Below are 18,007 nucleotides of genomic sequence, written 5' to 3'. Positions count from 1 at the left end.
TAGAATAATCAGTGTGAAATGAAACAGCCCTCCTCCCCCATATTTGCTTTCCTCTTTCTTGATTTTTATTAGCCCATTTAGTGCTCCCTTGAGTGTCTTCGCGTAAATCTATTTCTTGTAGTATTATGGTGAGTCAAGGCATCCCTCTGCAGTTTTAGCATGCCTGGTTTTGGTTTACACAATGTGCTTGTGCCCATACTAAAGGGCTCTGAAAATTCTCTGCCAGCCATCCTGGTATCTGTCTTGTGTGCTGTGCTCACTACCATTTACTATCCCTAACCTGAAAAACTAGATAAAGACAAATGGTAAAGCTCCAGGACCTCTTTTCACTTACACAGACTTGAAAAACAGAGGAGAGTCAGAAACTCAGCATATTAATTTGAGTTCTTGCTGTCCTCTTTGTTAAAGGAGTCAGAAATCTGCATCTCATGATAAACAGTTCAGGGTTAATTTCACACAATACTGCACATAACTCCCTCCTTTTCCCCTCCTCCCCTGGCCTTTCACATGAGCTTTGAGTTATGACTCTCCTACACTAATGAGATAAACAACATAACTCACTGCAGGTTCTGCTATTTCCTCTGTAAGCAAATGGTTGGAGCCTTCTCTGGTTGCCCTATAAGGTACCAGAGGGAGAGACAACCCACAGAGGACTGAAGAAAGTAACATGCATTACTTCCACGTTCACTGCAAGATCGCCTGTGAAGGAGCTGCATTCAGCACTGACCCTTTCCTTGTTGCCTCTCCTTTGTGTAAGATCTACACTTCATGTGAGCTGACACAGAGACAGATGGAGAACAGGGTAGAGAAATGAAGGTAGCATTGATGGGTTCAATGAAGTGAAGATCTGGTATGTGTTTTAAGTTCATTGGATGGCAGCATATCAATGAACAGGTGTATTGTGAGTAGGAACAGAGGGCTTACCTCAAGGGGTGCGGAGGTGGATGTTGGATCATCCGTCTCTTATTGATCTGCCTGCCACCCTCTAAGGAAGAGGCTTTCCTACCTCTCTCCTTTCAAGTTTCTAGTTGGGCTTTCAGCATGTAGTATATAGTTGGCTTTCACTGTCCTGGCTGAATCCAGAACTGTTCTTTCATGTAAGAGTGCTCACATTAGCAGATATTCCCCCAAAACTAGTAGATCTTTGCTCCTCTCTGTCTGGGACAAAAGCCGTGGTACTTATTCTTTCAAATGGCTCCTCTGTGGAGGCCTGGGCAATGGATTCTCTGTCCTATTGCTTTGATCTGGCAATTGCCATTTCAATATTGCATTCAAGTCCTTGTACAGGACCTGCTGTGAAAGGGTGGGGCTTCTTGCCTCCACCTCTTTAATTACTCACATCAGAGCCAGGCACAATCCACCTCATCATTATAGCAATTGGTTGCAGTGGTTAATGTTTGCAAAGTGGCATGAAGAAGGGTGTCCAAACACTGTATAAGTGCTAGTTATTCACATTTTTATTCCCAAACTGGTCTTAAGCAACCTGTTCTGAAATGTGTCCTTCCTGAGATGGGCACAATGCCCAGCTTTCTGGGCATCTATGAAAGAAGGGCGTGAAAAGTCCAAGTTCAATAGCATTCTGTGCCCTGAGACAGCCAGGAGCTCTGCAAATACTCCGTCTCTTGGCCATACTCGGGCAGTATGCTGTAGATGCTCCAAGGCCTTGGAAGTAGGTAGAAGGTGCTGGGGTCTGAACTGGCATTCCCAACAGTTGAAATATTAAAACCCAGGAACTCACTTGCAGAATTTGATTAGCACATGCCCTCGAGGTGAATTATGTTATTGTGTCTTCCTCACCACCCCCAAGTAAGTAGGATGGTTTTTTTTCATTATCCTCATTTGGTCTGGTGAGTCACTTTTGTTCCCAAGCTGATAGTCTCTCCTGGCTGCATCAGAAGAGAGGAGAGAACTCTTGGGCCATCCTCCTGCCCTTGAGCTGTTCTGATTTACTGGCACCCCCCTGATGCTGTCCAGCTGTTCACTGTTTGTACAGTTTCAGATATAGCAACACCACTCCTCTCCTCTCTCTTACGTGGTCTTACCTGGTTTTTGAGGACAATGAGTCTGGAATTGCAGTCATGCTTTGTAGCTCCTTCACGACAGCAGCAACAGCAGAAGGGCAGAGGAGCCAAAGCAACTGGTGGACAGAGAGGGCAGGGAAAGCAGAGGAGAGAATTAAATTCCTCCAACTTTTCTCTGTCTTGCTGGGTATTTCTGTGTGTCATGACTATCTGCGGCAGTTGAGGATGCTTTGAAGCACTTGCCAGTGTGCTTCTGTGCCCCTATTAGTGAAGCATTCACAAAGCCCTGCTGTGTCCTGAATGCAAGAAAGCAAAGTATAGCTTCAACACTGGCTGAAGGGTGTCTGTCAGGAGAGCCAGGGCAACTCAAAAGCCAGTGATGCCAAATGTGGTTTAAGGGAATGTGCAATGATATAAACATTATTGCTGTATCTCCTCCCTCATTCAGCATACTGGCATGAGGAAGTAAGAGTCAAAATGAAGAACTGGTGTTCAGACAGAAGTCCAGAATGTAAGCAAAAATACAGAGTCAGACCTCTTGGATCTTGGTTTGCTCCCATTTGGAAGACACAAATTTCCTGAGCTGCTCTGTGCATCAGGGGCTCAAGATTTGCATGTCAGAACTTCATCTCTTCTCTCTCAAGGGGCTTTCTCTGCGTGTGGAGGAGGCATCGCCCTTGTGACCCAGGAGAGTCTGAAATTCTATTTACCCTGAAGAAATCACAAATTATTTATGTGCAGCTCTGGTTTCAGTGAGCTGAGTGAAGTGTCTAAGTGAGACCTAGATTCTCTGTAGGCCTGATCCCAAGAGGTGCTGAGAAGCCTCAGGAGCACTGGATGCCTTGAGTGTGTAGCTCTGCCTCATGATTTGCAGAATTGAACCCTCCAACAAGGAGAGGCTGGGAGGGCAAGAACAAAGATGCTAGAGAGTGCTTGTGGTTTCCAAACTGAAATGTGATTAATTTTTTGCCTTTAATCTTCAGGCCTGGCCCCAGGTCAGCTGTACACATACCCAGCACGTTGCTGGCGCAAAAAGAGGCGTTTGCATCCCCCTGAGGATTCCAGGCTGAAGCTGCTGGAAATTAAACCTGGTAAGTATTTGTTTGCCTGCCTCTCCCAAGCTGCAGAACAGCTGGCATACATGCAAACCTGGCATTTAGACCTTGGACTTTATCTTTGCTGCTTTCCAACCATTTCTCGTTGCATCTGTTGCATCTTACTTGATTTGCTGTAACCATAACCACCAAACCCGCTGCATACAACTCATCCCTTATGAAAATGTGAACAACTTGTATTGAGCACAATGGAAGCTGAATTTAACTTCTGTAGGGTTGAATCCTGGCTTCTATTAGCAAATTCATAAGGATGCAAAGAATCAATGTATTACTAATTATTTCTTCAGTGCATTACTAATACAAAGTCTCACTGACATCTGCTGCCTAATCTCTGTGAAAAAAACCACTGTGTGTGTAGAACAGTAAGTACGCTGATAAGATTTTTCTTAGTGAGGCTGGTGACAAGGGGTATGACCAGATTATAAACAACAAATAATAAAAAACAGTGAGCATATGCCACATTTGTGTATTTTTTCTGCCTGTACGTGTACCTTTGTCCATTATTCTTTCATTCTTCTTGTCCTTGCTACTCTTCTCCCACAATTAAACTACTTGAAGTGATGAGTCTGGATGCTGAATGAGTGACTGTAAAGCAGATGTGGAGGAGCTGCAGCTGTGTCAGGTAGAATGTAGTGTTGTGCATTCTTCCCTGAAGTTAGTAATAAAAGCTTGCTGTCTCTGGGGTCAGCTATTATGAGAAAGAGGGAACACATATACTCACAGCTGTATGTGGTTTTTAAGAGGTGAGACACTGTCAGTATAAAAAGTACAGGAGAAAAGCCCCAAATGTAAATTAAGAATATTTAAAAAAACCTGTTTGACAGAAGAAGGTGCCTGGGAACTGAGCTGTGCTCAGCAATACTGATGACTTTGCTTCTATGCAGGAGTTGGTGAAAAGAGAGGAAAGAGCAACAGAGACAAGTTCTAAACCCATTAAAATCAGAGGCAAAATTTCTGTTGATTCTGGTAGAAATAGTTTTTCAAAACTCCCTACCTTCAATATAGGAGACATCAGCGGACAGTTGGACAAGAGGAAGAAATGCCTATAACATTCAGTTGGGGTTCAAACCAAGGGCAAAGTCTCAGCCAGCAAATAGAACTAGACCTCACAGCAGAGCTGCTTGGAAAGAGCTGATGAAATCAGTCATGTACATTGATGAAAATGAGACTGGACTCTAGGAAGAGGATGATGTTGGCTCATAGAAGTGCCTACCTCAGACTTTGTGATGATGCCAGTACTGCTGTGCCTTGGTAATTTTGTAAGGTAAAGCAGTAGGGGAGGGTTTGACTCTTTTTTGCTTGTATTCCTCTTCTTTGCTGTACTCACTGAATGCCAAATTAGTGCATCCTACATGCCACAGGGCATGAAAGGCAATTACCACAAAGTTATCAGATAAAGAGACCTCAGCATGTCTGTCTCTGTGTTGTTTTCCCTGCTATAAACATCTCCTCTGCATCTCAGGAGTGCTAGTTTTGTTGCATTGCCGGTGGCAACCAAATAAGGCGAGTTATATTGCTCTGCCATTTAAATCTATTTTCCAACCAATTTCTATCTAGTGATTAACTTTCCTTATCAGTTATACCACAAAATAATTTCATTCCATCTGTGCATATCCAGAATATACTCACTAGCCAAAAGTGGGATTTTTCCCTTCTCTGATTTGAAAGTATAAAACCTATGGAAAACATTGGATCTCCATTTAAAGGTAGCTTTTGACAATTTGGGAGAAAGAGAATATAATTTATTTTTGATATGGACAGCAGAAATACTGTAGGTTTTGGAGGGGAATACTGTTATAAAACCTAATGCTGAACCTAGGAAGCTACCTAATGCTGACTTCTTTAGTCCTCAGTTAAACATCTGATGGTTGTGTGGGGCAAAGATGTGGAAATTTAAGATCTCTTAAGTGGCACAGAGATGACAGCTGAAGGACATGTAAAATAAATTTGAAAGAAATCTAATCTAAATGTTTCATAGTTTCACTCCACATAGGGCTTGGGCATTCCATTCATTAGAGCTGTTCTCAGCAGCTAGAGAGTGCTTGTGCTTGGTTAATACTCAAATAGCTGATTTTTATAGAGGAGGCTGTGGAATTCTTGATATATTTTTATGTATATTTATAATTGTTTTATGGCATGTACAAGCAATGCACATCTACAACATCAAATTAGGGCTAAACCTTAGTTGTATTATGTTAACAGTGTAGAAGTACTTCTTGTGAGACAACCACTGTAACAAACACAGATGAGGATCTTTGCTCCAAAATTTGCCATTCCAGCAGTCAATGGGATTGGCACCAGGGGTGTGAATACTTGCTTGGACTGTGCCTGGGCTTTTGGAGTGGCTTATTATAGCAATAAGTTGTATTCAGAAGTCAGGAGATATACAGACCTAGGATTTTTGTTTTGGTAAGTCATAGGTAGCCATTGGCTGGTCAGTAAGCAGAATCAAACTACTGTCTTGCCAGCAGTTAAAGGGTACAATAAAGTATTTGGTAATAGTATAGCATTTATAATTTTAACCTACTTTTACAGGTCTATGTAGTGCATGACACAACTCAGTGAGTGAGAGTTTCACATTTGGTAATACCAAAACCTAATGAGGAAAATAATCATGCTCCAAAGGTCTGCTGTTTTTTTGTAAAATGCAAGATGCACTATAATGTTTCTCCTGGGATCAGTTGACGCCTACTTCTTAATACAAGATGGTGCTTTTGTTGTCCTTATCTGTTGCTTTTATTTGGTTTAAGATGAAGGTGTTTGGTTTTAAGAATATTTACAGCCAAAGTTGTAAAGGTATGAACACTGGAACAGGAGTTGCTGAGGCAGCCTTTAGATGCCTGTTTTCCTCTGCCACCATATTCAGAGTTACATGCATGCATTGCCCTAGTAAAGTGGTTTGTTCAAACATCTAGCAGTGCTCATGTTTGTGCTATTTCTAAGCATCCTCCGTCCCATCCAGTAGCCTATCCAGGAGACATGCAGGAGAAATAAAGTATTGCCAATACTTACTTGTGATAGTGCCTTTACTGACAATACAGTCAATAATATGACCAGATCTTCAGGAATTTCACTAAGTATTCCTGACATTTACTTTCATATGGCCTGGTCTTCATCTTTCATCTGTAAGTTATATTCCTATTATCAAAACCAAGCATTATGGCTCAGGTGCAGCCTAGAGTTCATTTTTGTAATGGGTATGAGCTGTTACACGAGTCATTACAGTGTAGCAGTCAAGACTTCTATGAACACTGGTACAGATTTGAAACAAATCCTGGGCCATGGGCAATATATTGACATCTTGCTAATACTGTGATGTCTTAGGTTCACAGAATACCATATTGAAAGGGACCTCAAGGATCATCTGGTCCAACCTTCCTTGGCACAGACTAGACAAGATGTCTCAGCACCCTGTCCAGTGTTAGGGAATCTACCACTGCCCTGGGGAGATGATTCCAATGGCTGATTGTTCCCAATGTGAAAAATTTTCCTCTTGTGTCTAGCTGGAATTTCCCCAGGAGTAACTTGTACCCATTAGCCTTCATATTATTCATGTGACTCTGTAAAAAGGGAGTCTTCACCTTTGTAGCCACTCTTTAAATACTGGAACACAGTGACAAAGTCTCCCCTAAGCTTTCTCTTCTCAAGCCTGAACAAACCCAGTTCTCTCAGACAGCCATATGGCAGGCTTCCCAGGCCTTTGATCATCTTTGTAGCCCTTCCCTTGACGCCCTCCAGACTGTCCACCTCTCTTTGGTATAGCAGGGACCAAAACTGGGTACTGTATTCCAGGTATGGCCTGACAAGCAGTGAATATGATAATGACTTCTTTATCTCTGCTGGTGATGCCCTTGCTGATGCAACCCAGTATCCTGTTGGCTTTATTTTATTAGCAGCACACTGTTCATTCATATTGAGCTTATGGTCCACCAGGACACTGACGTCCCTTTTCACAGAGCTGCTCCCCAGCCAGGCAGATCCCATCCTGTCCTGCACTCCTGGATTATGTTTTCCCAGATACATTTCCTAGGTGCAGAATTTTAAACTTATTAGGTGTTGATACTCTCAGAATATTTGTGAAACTAGACTTCTGTTCAACCGAGTACGGGAAACCTGGTTCTCTGCAGAGTCGAGCAGTGGTATTTGCATGGCACTTCAGCACAGAGCAGTGGGAGGGCTGTAAGCAGCTTGTGCTTCCATGTTCACTCATCTGGCTGCTCTCCTGCCCAGTAAAAGAGCAAGAACAGAGCTGAGCTCCTGAGCCTGAGAAGTGTGGGAATGGGTGAGGGGGAGGGTTGAGCTAGGTAGTGTTTCTTCCAGTGGAGTGGGAGAAAAAGGAGAATTTTTAACTCTTACCACCACTGTGAACTGCAGGTGCTGTGATGGCAAGCAGTAGGGTTCTGGCCCTTGGTAAAATCAGAGCAGTTGGACAGAGGTGTGTTAGAAACGAGAGGGAGATCCTGGATTAGACCCGAGGCCCCTTGAAATCATAATTGATCCTTTTCCTATATACTTAGTGGTTTTGTGGTGCTGGGAAGTATCATGATTATGTGTTGGGTCAGCTATCAAAATTGTGGAAGTGGTACTGCCTACAGTAAACCCTGCTGACAGGCAAGTATTACCCAAGCTTTGCACCTATGCAGATGAGAACAGATACAGTGAGTGTGGCCAAAAACCTTGTGGAGTTTAAATTGGTAGTGTCCTACTTCAGTCTTACAAGATGGCTAAATATAGATGCACACATACATACCCACAGAGCTTTTATTTCACATGGTGTGTAAGTCTAAAGAATATGACTGTAAAGCTTTTGTGTCAATTTGCTGATGTCCTTTGGTTTTGGACTGAAAGCCCACAGTGAGGTTTCAGAGTGGGCAGCCTTCCCACCTGCCTGGAGGGTGTGGAGTAGAGTTTGTTTATGCTACTACTGTGCTGAGAATGAGCTGGGGTCTTGTCCTAGTAGTGTCTGTCCTGTTACTTATGTCTGGGCAGTCCAGTGTTCAGTTGAGCTACAGAAATGGGCTTTTTTACCAGCTGTTGAATAGTAAAAACAAACAAAAATATTTTTCTTTTGCTATTATGAACCATGGTAAAGTTGTTTGAAGAAAGTACTGAAAACAGATTTTTAGTTCCAGTTGAACAATCCCTGATCTGTTTTTAATCTGGCATATGGGGTATACCTAGGTGAATGTGCTTGTGAATGAATGAACAAAATCCTTACAGATAAGCTGTTATCTCTTTAAAGCATCTCAGTTTACCTTGTGGAGACTGTGACTGATTGTACAAGATACCGTGTATTTCCTGGGAAGTGAGGAGTGCTCCCAGCTCCTGGGGGAGATGCTCAGCATGTCTGTGGAGGTCTGTGGTCTTTAAGATGGGGCACTTCACCAAGATAAAGTTAAGATGACATTAAAAACCAAAGAACAGAATTTGCAGTAGTATCACTTGTATGATAGCATCTAGAGACTCAAGCAGCATGTTAGACCATCATCCCAGGGGTTGCTGTGAAGTCTTCTTAGCCATGTACTTACAGTCCAGATATACAAAATATAGTGAAGGAGGTAGCTTGATTCCAAAATGGAGAAATGAGCGACAAAGGGAACGAATTATTTCTATGATGGTTTAAGCAGAGGTTTGTGGTACAGCTGGAAGTCAAACCCAAGAACACAGAAAGAATACAGTCCTACTGAGTTCCGTATTATTTTTTCCGTTTCTGGTTGCCATGCCCAGTTTCACTCAAAGATATTAGAGCCAAAATAAAAAATTCAAAACACTTAATTTATTGAAAATTTCCTTTTATATTTTTTTCTCCCATAGGCCAATTAATATTGACTAGTTTCACTTTTGATTTCAGCAATTTCTACACAATCACATGTTGGTTCCTCTTCTGTACTACAAGACAGCAGTGTTGTTTCGCTATGAACACTGTAAAGAGAGGCACATCTTAAAAAAACCCTTTTCCTACTATTTGACAGTTTTTCTACTATTATCTCTGTAATTAAAGGTCATGTTATGTTATAAAACCTGCCTGTGGCTCCTTTTAAGGTCCATTAAGACTATCTTAGGATCATAATCAGCGGAATATTTCTGGTGCCTGATAAGAGTATGTCTGTAATATGCAGATGAATTGGATACAATATTCCTGAAGGAGGATATAATATAAACATGTCAGCTGTTCAGACTTCTGAAAGATTTCTGCAGATATGAGTTTACCAAAGTTACCTTTTGTGTAGAGCTTATTTTAGGTTTTTTAATTGTTCATGGCTTTTATCAACATTTGCCATGATGAACCCTGCATTTGGGGTTGAGCTGACTTGACAGGAGCAGGTTTGTTTTTCTCATGATTTGGTCTGGATTTCTCATATAAGATGAACTTTAATAGCCTGTTAGCAAACTTCTGTGAGTTCTGCTCCTGGCCCTGCAAAATTCCGAAATTAAAATGTCATTTAAAATCTGCTTTTTATTCAAGTGCTTCTGCATTCTGAAGTCCTTTGTGTTGAAAAGCAAACAAAACCCCCAACTCTCCTCGCCTTTTGTAATAGGTCCTTTAAAACAGGCCTGGGTTCAGGATGTTCAGTCCCGCCGGCCGGCGGTGCCGGCGCGGTTGCGGTTGCGGCGGGCGCGGCGGCTGCAGCGGCGCGGCGGGGCCGGCAGAGGGCGCGGCGGGCAGCGGGAGCTCCGCGCCGGGGCCGCTCCGTGGCCGCTCCCGGCGGGGCTCCCCCGCGGCGGGAACGGCCCGCGCTCCGACCGGCGTTTGCTGGGAGCGGCACCTGGGCTGGGTTGAGCCTAGAGCAGATCTCACTCTCACCCATCCTCACCCGTCTTTATCTTTGTCACCTCATGTAGAAGAAAACAAAAAATACCCCTTAACTTTTTGTCACAGGGAGGGTGGATGGTTTTCGGTTCCCATTTGATTTGTTAGAAAGCACATCTACACCCTGGCCGTGCTGAGTCCTGAGCTTGGTCTATCATGTACCTATCTATGTCACATTTCCATAGCACTTCAGAACAAAATGAAGCTTTACATTATGAATCCAAATCTGGGAGCAGGGATGCCGAAAGGTATTTGGGTTTTTTCTTTGCTGTTGGTTTTTTTTTTTTTTTTTTAAATACCAATATGAATACTGAATTCTGCTGGACCTTTTCTTTTGGACTTCTGGTCTAAATTTAAGTATGTGTTTATTCATCAGCTAAGCCTGCAGCTTACAGATGAGTCCATCAATGCTACTGAATTGAAACAGTAGGCTCCAATTCTCCACTAATCTTGTCTTCACAGCAGGACATGGCACCACAAGCAAGAGCTGCTGCTTTAAGGCACTTACACATCCAACTACGACTTGGATTAGAAAAAGTGACTTTCTGTCACCAAGAGAAAACTCATCAGTGTGGGATCTCCTTGCAAATCAGCTTCTTTCTATTATACATTTAAACAGTTTATTCCATCTCATCCTTCACCTTTAAATTCTACCTACAACAGGGACCTTTGCTGGTCCAGATCTCTGGCCAGATAAAGTTTGCTTTTTTTCTTACATGGCACTAAGAACCAGAATCATGACATAGAAGTCCTGCGGTGAAATATGTATTTGTCCCATTGCTGATCTGCAGTAGAGGTGCCCATCTCTGCACTTCAAGTTGTACCACACCATCACATCCTTGCATTGCCTGTGCCCCACACAGGACTACACACAGTACCAGGGACAATGGAATATGCCTTTTTCTCTCAGCTTCTCAGTATGTGAAATGGAGGTGTCAGTCTCACCTGTCTGACTCAGAGGAGTGCCTAACAGATATCTAATAAATACTTTGAGAGAGATTGGGAGGGGTATGGGATACCTCTAAATAAAAATAAATGAATGAATCATGGCATTTACCAAGCCTTCAAAGTGCCAGGATTAAATGTTTTGGCCATCAGCAGAAAGCCTTGCAAAACTGGTATGGAAGTGTACCAGCTCTGGTCCACAGCCTGGGCTTATGTGTACCAGGATGATGAAAAAATAAGCAATTTGTTACGCACCCATATATACAAATAAAGAGACTCACCATAGGTGAATTGTTGAGCCAGTTTTTTCAAGGCTGGCTGTGCAGTGTAATTGCTGGAAAGATATCTCGAGTTTTGCACAGCATAATTCTTCTTGCTTTGTTTTTCTGGCCACTGGTGAGCTGGCCTTCTGTATGTCATGGCTGCCAGTGCTGTGGTAACCTCTCCTTCAAATCATGCACTGCTCTTGCTGGGTGTTGTTACATGTGATAAGCTGCAAATTCTTAGGCTAATTCAGCTCAGTGACTGTGAGTAAATGTGTATTTTTCCCCAAATGGAATTTCATGATTTTGCAGTTACGGAAGTAAAACACTCATTTCTAGAAAAGTAAATAATATTCTATAAATAGTCCAGTCAAGAAAACAAAAACATTGTTTCTGCTGCTTAACTCCACAGTCATGCTGGTAGAATTTACAGGATTAACTTCATGTAAATAGTTTCTCTTTCATTTGTAAGATCTGGAACAGGTCACTACATGTATTTTATATTCACAGTTTTACCAGGAGAACTCTGTTGTTTAGCTAAGATGGCTATGAATCACCTGGGATTACTCCTGGTTCTTGTGTGGCTGAGCCAGTTTGCATAATTAGGAGAGAGATGCATGAAGAAGCTACTGGGCTTTGGAACCTCTCTGGGTTTTGATCAAAAGCCCACTGAAGCCAACCCCTCTGGCTCTAGTCACCAGGCTAAGGCAGCAGTAGCAACTGAACAAGATAAGGCAATTTTGTGAGCTGTTAAGTCTGTTTTTCTGAGTTCTCTGGATCTCGTCACTGGGAATGGGAACAGAGGCTGCATGTGCAGCATCCCACAGACACAAGGCTCTTGTAATTTCAGAAGCAGTGCAGCCACTTAAAGGTAATTTTTCCACTGCTGTGTCATCTTAGCTGTACTTAGTATATTTGTGAAAATAGAGGTATGATGACTTTGGAGCCAGGCTGTTCTGAAAAAATGTTTCGGTCACTACAGTAGGCCATTAAATTGAAGGAATGAACTGTGCTGTTGATCTCCTTGGAGCCTCTGCAGTGTGACTGCAGGTCATCTCTCGGGGCTTGATCTGCAAGATGTGGGGGAGGGCTCAGGCAGCTGAGATGGCGTTGGCTTGAAAGACCTGGGCTTCTTGAGAGAAAGCTTACTTGTGGTGCTGCCACCCTCTCTGAGCTATCCAGCCCATTGTTTTGCTCTCTCTCTGTTCTTGGCTACTGTGTTTGACCTACATGTGGCTGCTAGGACACGTCGTTGGGAAGAGGTTATTCAGCATGTGCCTCTCAAGCTGCCAAGGCCTGATTGAGAATGCCATGTCTCTAGGAGACAAATTATTCCTCCTGGAGAGGTACAGCTCTGTGGGATTTATCTCCTTGCTATGAAGTTAACATTGATGATTGTAAGTAACCATCAGGATTATTTATTTATTAAATAAACAAATTTTACCTTAAAATGAAGGGAGTGAAGGTAAGCTGAAGGCTTACCAGAAGAAAGGGCTATGGGAACCACTTGGGAAGCCCCAGAGGATGGTGCCTGGGGAAATGCTGGAACCTGTCAGACCCATTTCCCTCAAGGCACAAATCACCAGCTCTCCAGCATGGGGAGGGGCAGACAGGAAGCCATCTGCCCTGTAGGAATCTTACAGCTGGAACGGAACCTGAACAGCCTTGCTGGCAAACCTACTGCCCCTTTTCTAAGTATCGCAAGTAAAAATGCTTGAAAAGGATAATCCACATCGTCAAAAGGGTTTTTGCAGTGCACAGGTACAGTTCAGATGCAAGTACTAGACAAGATCCTGGGAAATGGGTATTTTTAATCTAATTCATTGCATCTATTTTGTGTGTCCATATGAGTAATTCTGGGAATTCTCTGGTAATCACATGAAAAAGGGTTTATAGGATCAAGTCCCCAGGGCTTAGTCTCATAAGATGCCAAGCTCTCTAACCCCGGCGAAGGAAAGCACCTGAGCTTGGGCTTTAAGAACATGAGTGATCCTTTAGTAATTAATGGGACTTGTCACATGCCTAAAGTTAAATCTACGTGTCAGGTACTGGGTTGGAGCAGACTTGCAGGTTTGGTACTCAGCATCCTGCATAGAGCCCAGTGAAGTCACTGGCCTACTAGGTCAATGGTGTGGTAGAACCTATGCACTGCTTTATAGAAGAAAATGTTAACAAAAACCAGCAAAGACATTATAGAATATAATTACATTAAAATATGCTTTTTAAAACCCTATTTATTAAATGTTATTGTTCTCCTGACATATAGCAAATTAAATTGTTTTGTACCATGAAATATTATAGTATTTATAGCAGGTGTTATTTTCCTGGTACATAATATAACGGAATGAGCAATGAATGTTAATATAATATTCAGTTTCAACTCTGAAAAGCCAAGCATTATAGAACTGCTGAGAGTAGAATGGAGAGAGTATGATGACTTCCCCTCCCACATCCCTGTACCTCCCACCAACCTTCCCTTCCCATTCTCTGTAGTAAACATTTTACGGCCTCATAATCATCTTGTACCTGAGAGATAATAGTATGTTTTTACTAGATTATGATTAATTTCAATATTCCCTGTATTTTGCATTTGATTGACTAATAGTTTATTACAGGTGTTTTATTCTTCATGATTCTGACACCATTGGTGTTTCCCATAGCATCCCTTCCCAGTAATGAACTCCATGGGGGAAGGAGGTTTGATGCAACACATTGGAATAGGTGGATATGGCTTTTATGTGCAATGTCTTCTAGACCAGAGGTCTCACTCAGGATGCACTTGGAACATTGTTCCCCTTAAACAAACCAGGTAATTAAGGGCTGGGACCTTAACTGTTGTAGGTGAGTAGTTCTGATAAAGGTAACAGCAAGCAGCAATTTCCATCAGCTAAAGCTATGGTTCTTGATGTAGGAGAAAGGATGGAAACTTTGCCCCTCTTGATAGAAATTATGCTCTTCTGAATGCAAGTGATTGCCCTTGGCAAGTATGGGGTTTATGTCTTAGGAAAACATACGGTCATGATTAATATCCTATGTATGTCCTAAAGAGCTGTAGTGAAAATCCTTTTATTGTTGGCTTAAAATAAATGGCACCGCATGATGGGAATAAAAGACAAATTTTCAAAGCTGGCTCAGGTAGAGTGCTAAAACTACATATAAACACTTGAAGCAAGTGACTCATTTCTTTGTGTTTTTGAGGGATGGTGAATGCTTTTATCTTCTCATGATTTCCTTGGTGAAATGTGTGTAAATGACACAGTTACAGATATGTGCTACTCTGACAAAGTGAGGTTCGTGGTTACAGGAATTTCTGGAGTGATCCTAATTTGTAAGTGATGCTATGGATACATCTGCCATGTAATGCTCATTGCCTAAGTGAGGTAGCAGCACAACAGGAGAACTGGAAACACAGAGGCTGTATCTGTTGAGCAGGGCTATAGACCAGGACAGTATCAGCAACAAAGACACTATTAACTAAATAGAAAGGACTCAGGATTAAGTGCTTTGTGCCTCTGAAGCTGCTATACCAGGGCTGGCACTATAAATATACTTACAGTATATCCTTCCAGGGAGCTTTCTGTTAATATCTGAGTGGGCAAAAAAAAAAAAAAAAATTAACCTCTTTCTGCTAAAGATGATGCCCCAAGTACATCTGAACTCTCAGTCAGTGCTACAGATGGAACAAGAGTGCATCCAACTTTTTTGTTTTGCCTTTCAATCCTGAATCTTAATTAGTTCCCTACTGCTTTAGTACATGCGCAACATTTTAATAGTCGTAAGGACTTACTCCAATCCACACTGCCATTTCCGCAATTCCCTCCTTCATACCAGTAGCAATTCTCCTCCACCCCCCCCCCCCCCCCCCGCATTTAGGAATAGTGTAAAGAAAACTAAATAGCCAAGCGTGTAGCTGTAGATTGATGAGGTTGTCACACCATTCTCTTCACTGTTTTCTTCCAACCTGCACTGTGCTCTAATAGATGGATGATTGCCGGGGGAGAGAGAGAGTTAGCAAATCCCACAGCCAGATGTTCAGGGATGGACAGAGCGACCTTCCCAAGGAACCCAGAGGACTATAGCTGTGTCCTTCTGAGGGAGAAGGACAGCCAGGTGCCTCTGGCTGCCTGTGTTTATCTCTCTTTTCAAAAGGAGCACAAATGGACTCAGCATGGCTGCAAGGATGGATGTTTTTCAGTGCATCGCGGGAAATGACCAGTCATCCGTCTCTTCACTGTGGAGTCTGCCTGCAGCCATCAATCTTGTAGCCCAGCATGGCAGCTCCTTTTGGCTTAGTTTGGCTCAGTGTTAGATGAACAAAGGGAAATTAAAGCTGAGCAGAAGGAAAGGAGAGAAGAGCAACTATTCTCTATTTCACTTTATTTTCTCCTTGCATGGCTATCTCTCTCTCTTCCCTATTATCATCTATTTTCACTGTATTTTGTAAGGTGTGGAAATAGATATTTTCAGGGTCTGGGAGTTTACAGTGTTTCTCTGTTAGCAGAGAGAAGAAAGGAGAGAGATATTGAAAAGACATGATTCAAGGCCCAGGGCTTCCATTTTTGAGACTTTTCTGTAGCAGCTTTCAGAACAAGGATGCCCTAGTTAGCTGCAGCAGACGAGGAGAAGGAATATAGTACCTTTCCTCCATCTTGCTGTTTTTCTCCCTTGTTTTCCTGATTCCTTCCTCACTGCCACATTAGTGTTTTCAGGTGTGTTCTTCATCTCTCCATTCCTGTTCTATTAAAAAAGCAACCAACAGAGCCACATGATGGGACTTTCTGGATAAAGGTGTGTGCTGATGCCCAGAGCCATGGTGGCAGCTCCTGCCAACAATCAAGCTCACTTGAGTCAAGCCTTCTTGATGTAATAGCACTGGGCTGTGCAGGCTCTGCAGGAGCTGCCTGACCTCATCCAGCACCCGTGGTTCCTACTGTGAAACCAGAGGTCATGGCAATATCTTCACTGGTATGCAGCCCATCAGAATAAAACACATTCAGATATGTCTGTTTGTGCTCCTAGCACTGAAGTAGCCAGTTTCAGCACTGAACTCAGATGGGCCAGTTTTGCTTGAAATACTCAGATTTTATGCACTTTGAGCCAGGCAGAAAGGAAAAAAAGGTGTGTGAATACACTGCTTGCTGGACTCCCATAGCTAAGGTCTGCTTTTTTTCCACAGTGAGCTATAATGTTGCTTATTCTGTTTCCCCCTAATATTCTTGCCTCTGGATATCATAACAGTTCATGTTTGGCTTATTCTGTAGAAGGCTTGTTTAGAGATAGCATTGTTTCCCTTAGCACTGCCCCACTGTCTTGTTTGATTGATGCATTGAAAAAAATGTGTGATTGCATTTACTTTTTAATTTTCCTGGTTGATCACAATGATCTAAGCATCAGGCCTGACAGAGCCAGGCTTCCCTGCAGAACTATGGTAGGAGATTTCTCTCTCCCAGTTTTTACTGTAGGCAAAGTACTGAGATCTCCCAGGCACACAGAAGGACCAACTAAGCATTGAGGCAAAGCAAGGGAACTCTGTAAATACTGGACATAGAGATCTCTGAGAAATCTTTACCTGCTTTCAACTCAAATGTGCCATCTGGAGTGAACAGACTTATGCCAAGATGGGGAAAATTTATACCATCATTGGTTTAAAGAGCTGCTTTGCAGTATGTGCTGAGGGTTTTTCTTTCTTTTTACCATAAACTTAAAGCATAAACCCTCAAGGAAAACATTTGTTTGGTGAAAACCAGTTTCTCCTCCCCCACACCTTGCATGAGCAGGCTTTACAAGTGGGCACAAGACCTTTCTGAGCGGGGATATTCAGGGAATTCTTTTGTATTTTTTTTACAAAATGGATGGCATCCTTTTCCAACCTGTGCATTTAATTGTGCCACTTTTGAATGAATGGTCATATTTTCTGCCACTACCCATTTTGCCTCCCTGCAAATTCTGAAAAAGACAAATCTCGTTCACGTTGTCATGAGACAGCCTACCCCAGATGGCACATCTGTGTCTTGGGATGCCCTCTGGCTGGCCTGTTGGCAGGCATTCCCGTGCCTTTGAAGGTCACCTTGTTTACACCTTGCCTTTTTTCCCCTCCCTGTTCAGAGTCTTGCTGAGCCTGCAGGCTGGGCTTCACCATCTGCATTTTCTCTGGTGCCATTAATCTTCCTGTTTACCATTCTGTTATTAATTCTAGAGTTCACCTTTTTGTCTAAACCCTTTATAGGCCTCTTGGAATTGCTTGCCTTTTTGTGGCAAGAGATCTGAGCATCTCAGAGATAATTTGCTTTGTTCTTTCCCATTTCTGAAAGGATACCTACTAGCACCTCATCCCTTTTTTCTATTACAAGCCTTCCTTCCTATAATAACATTTTTCACTTATATAGCTTCATCTGTCAGATGCATCTTAACATAGGAGTAAATATTATCTTTGTCCTTTGGAATTTGTGAATCGGCCCCTGAAATTTGGTATCTGTGGAAATAGTCCTACTTCTTCAGTGTTTTTCTTGGCTGGAAAGAAACTATGTTTAAATCTGTCTTTGTGAGAGCCTGTAAGACCACCTTGCATTTTTGGTGCTTTTTATTTGAATGCCTGAATGCCTATGAATATTAAACAAGCCTTACCAAACCCCAGAGGATAGGTGAAGACTATCTCCATTTGACAGATGATGGAAAAGCAGAGAGTGCCTCTGTTAGAATTTGGCCCAGGATCACTTGGGAGAGCAGAGATGCCAAAGGCAGCATCTGGGGTGGTTGCTCCCTATCCCATCCTAAAATGATTGCCACTTTGCTGTGGCCTTTCTGTTCTGCATTGGTTTATGCAGTTCAGTGCTCGCTGAGCCAGGGATGCTG

At 42.6% G+C, this 18,007-nt stretch overlaps 1 protein-coding gene across 9 annotated transcripts in view; it reads left to right on the top strand.

The window, feature by feature from the left end:
- Nucleotides 1-18,007, top strand: part of DPF3 (double PHD fingers 3) — a 193,899-nt gene that overhangs the window by 94,036 nt on the left and 81,856 nt on the right. For all 9 annotated transcript variants that reach the window (XM_019282288.3, XM_039551924.1, XM_039551925.1 and 6 more), the window contains exon 3: nucleotides 3,005-3,112. In XM_019282288.3, coding sequence (XP_019137833.2) covers nucleotides 3,005-3,112 — 108 coding nt within the window. The remainder of the gene's footprint in view (nucleotides 1-3,004; nucleotides 3,113-18,007) is intronic.

This window comes from Corvus cornix, chromosome 5 (assembly GCF_000738735.6).
Source record: "Corvus cornix cornix isolate S_Up_H32 chromosome 5, ASM73873v5, whole genome shotgun sequence".
NCBI classification, from domain to species: Eukaryota; Metazoa; Chordata; class Aves; order Passeriformes; family Corvidae; genus Corvus; species Corvus cornix.
Note: the sequence above shows the minus strand (reverse complement) of the source record. Positions and strands in the feature narration are given on the sequence as shown.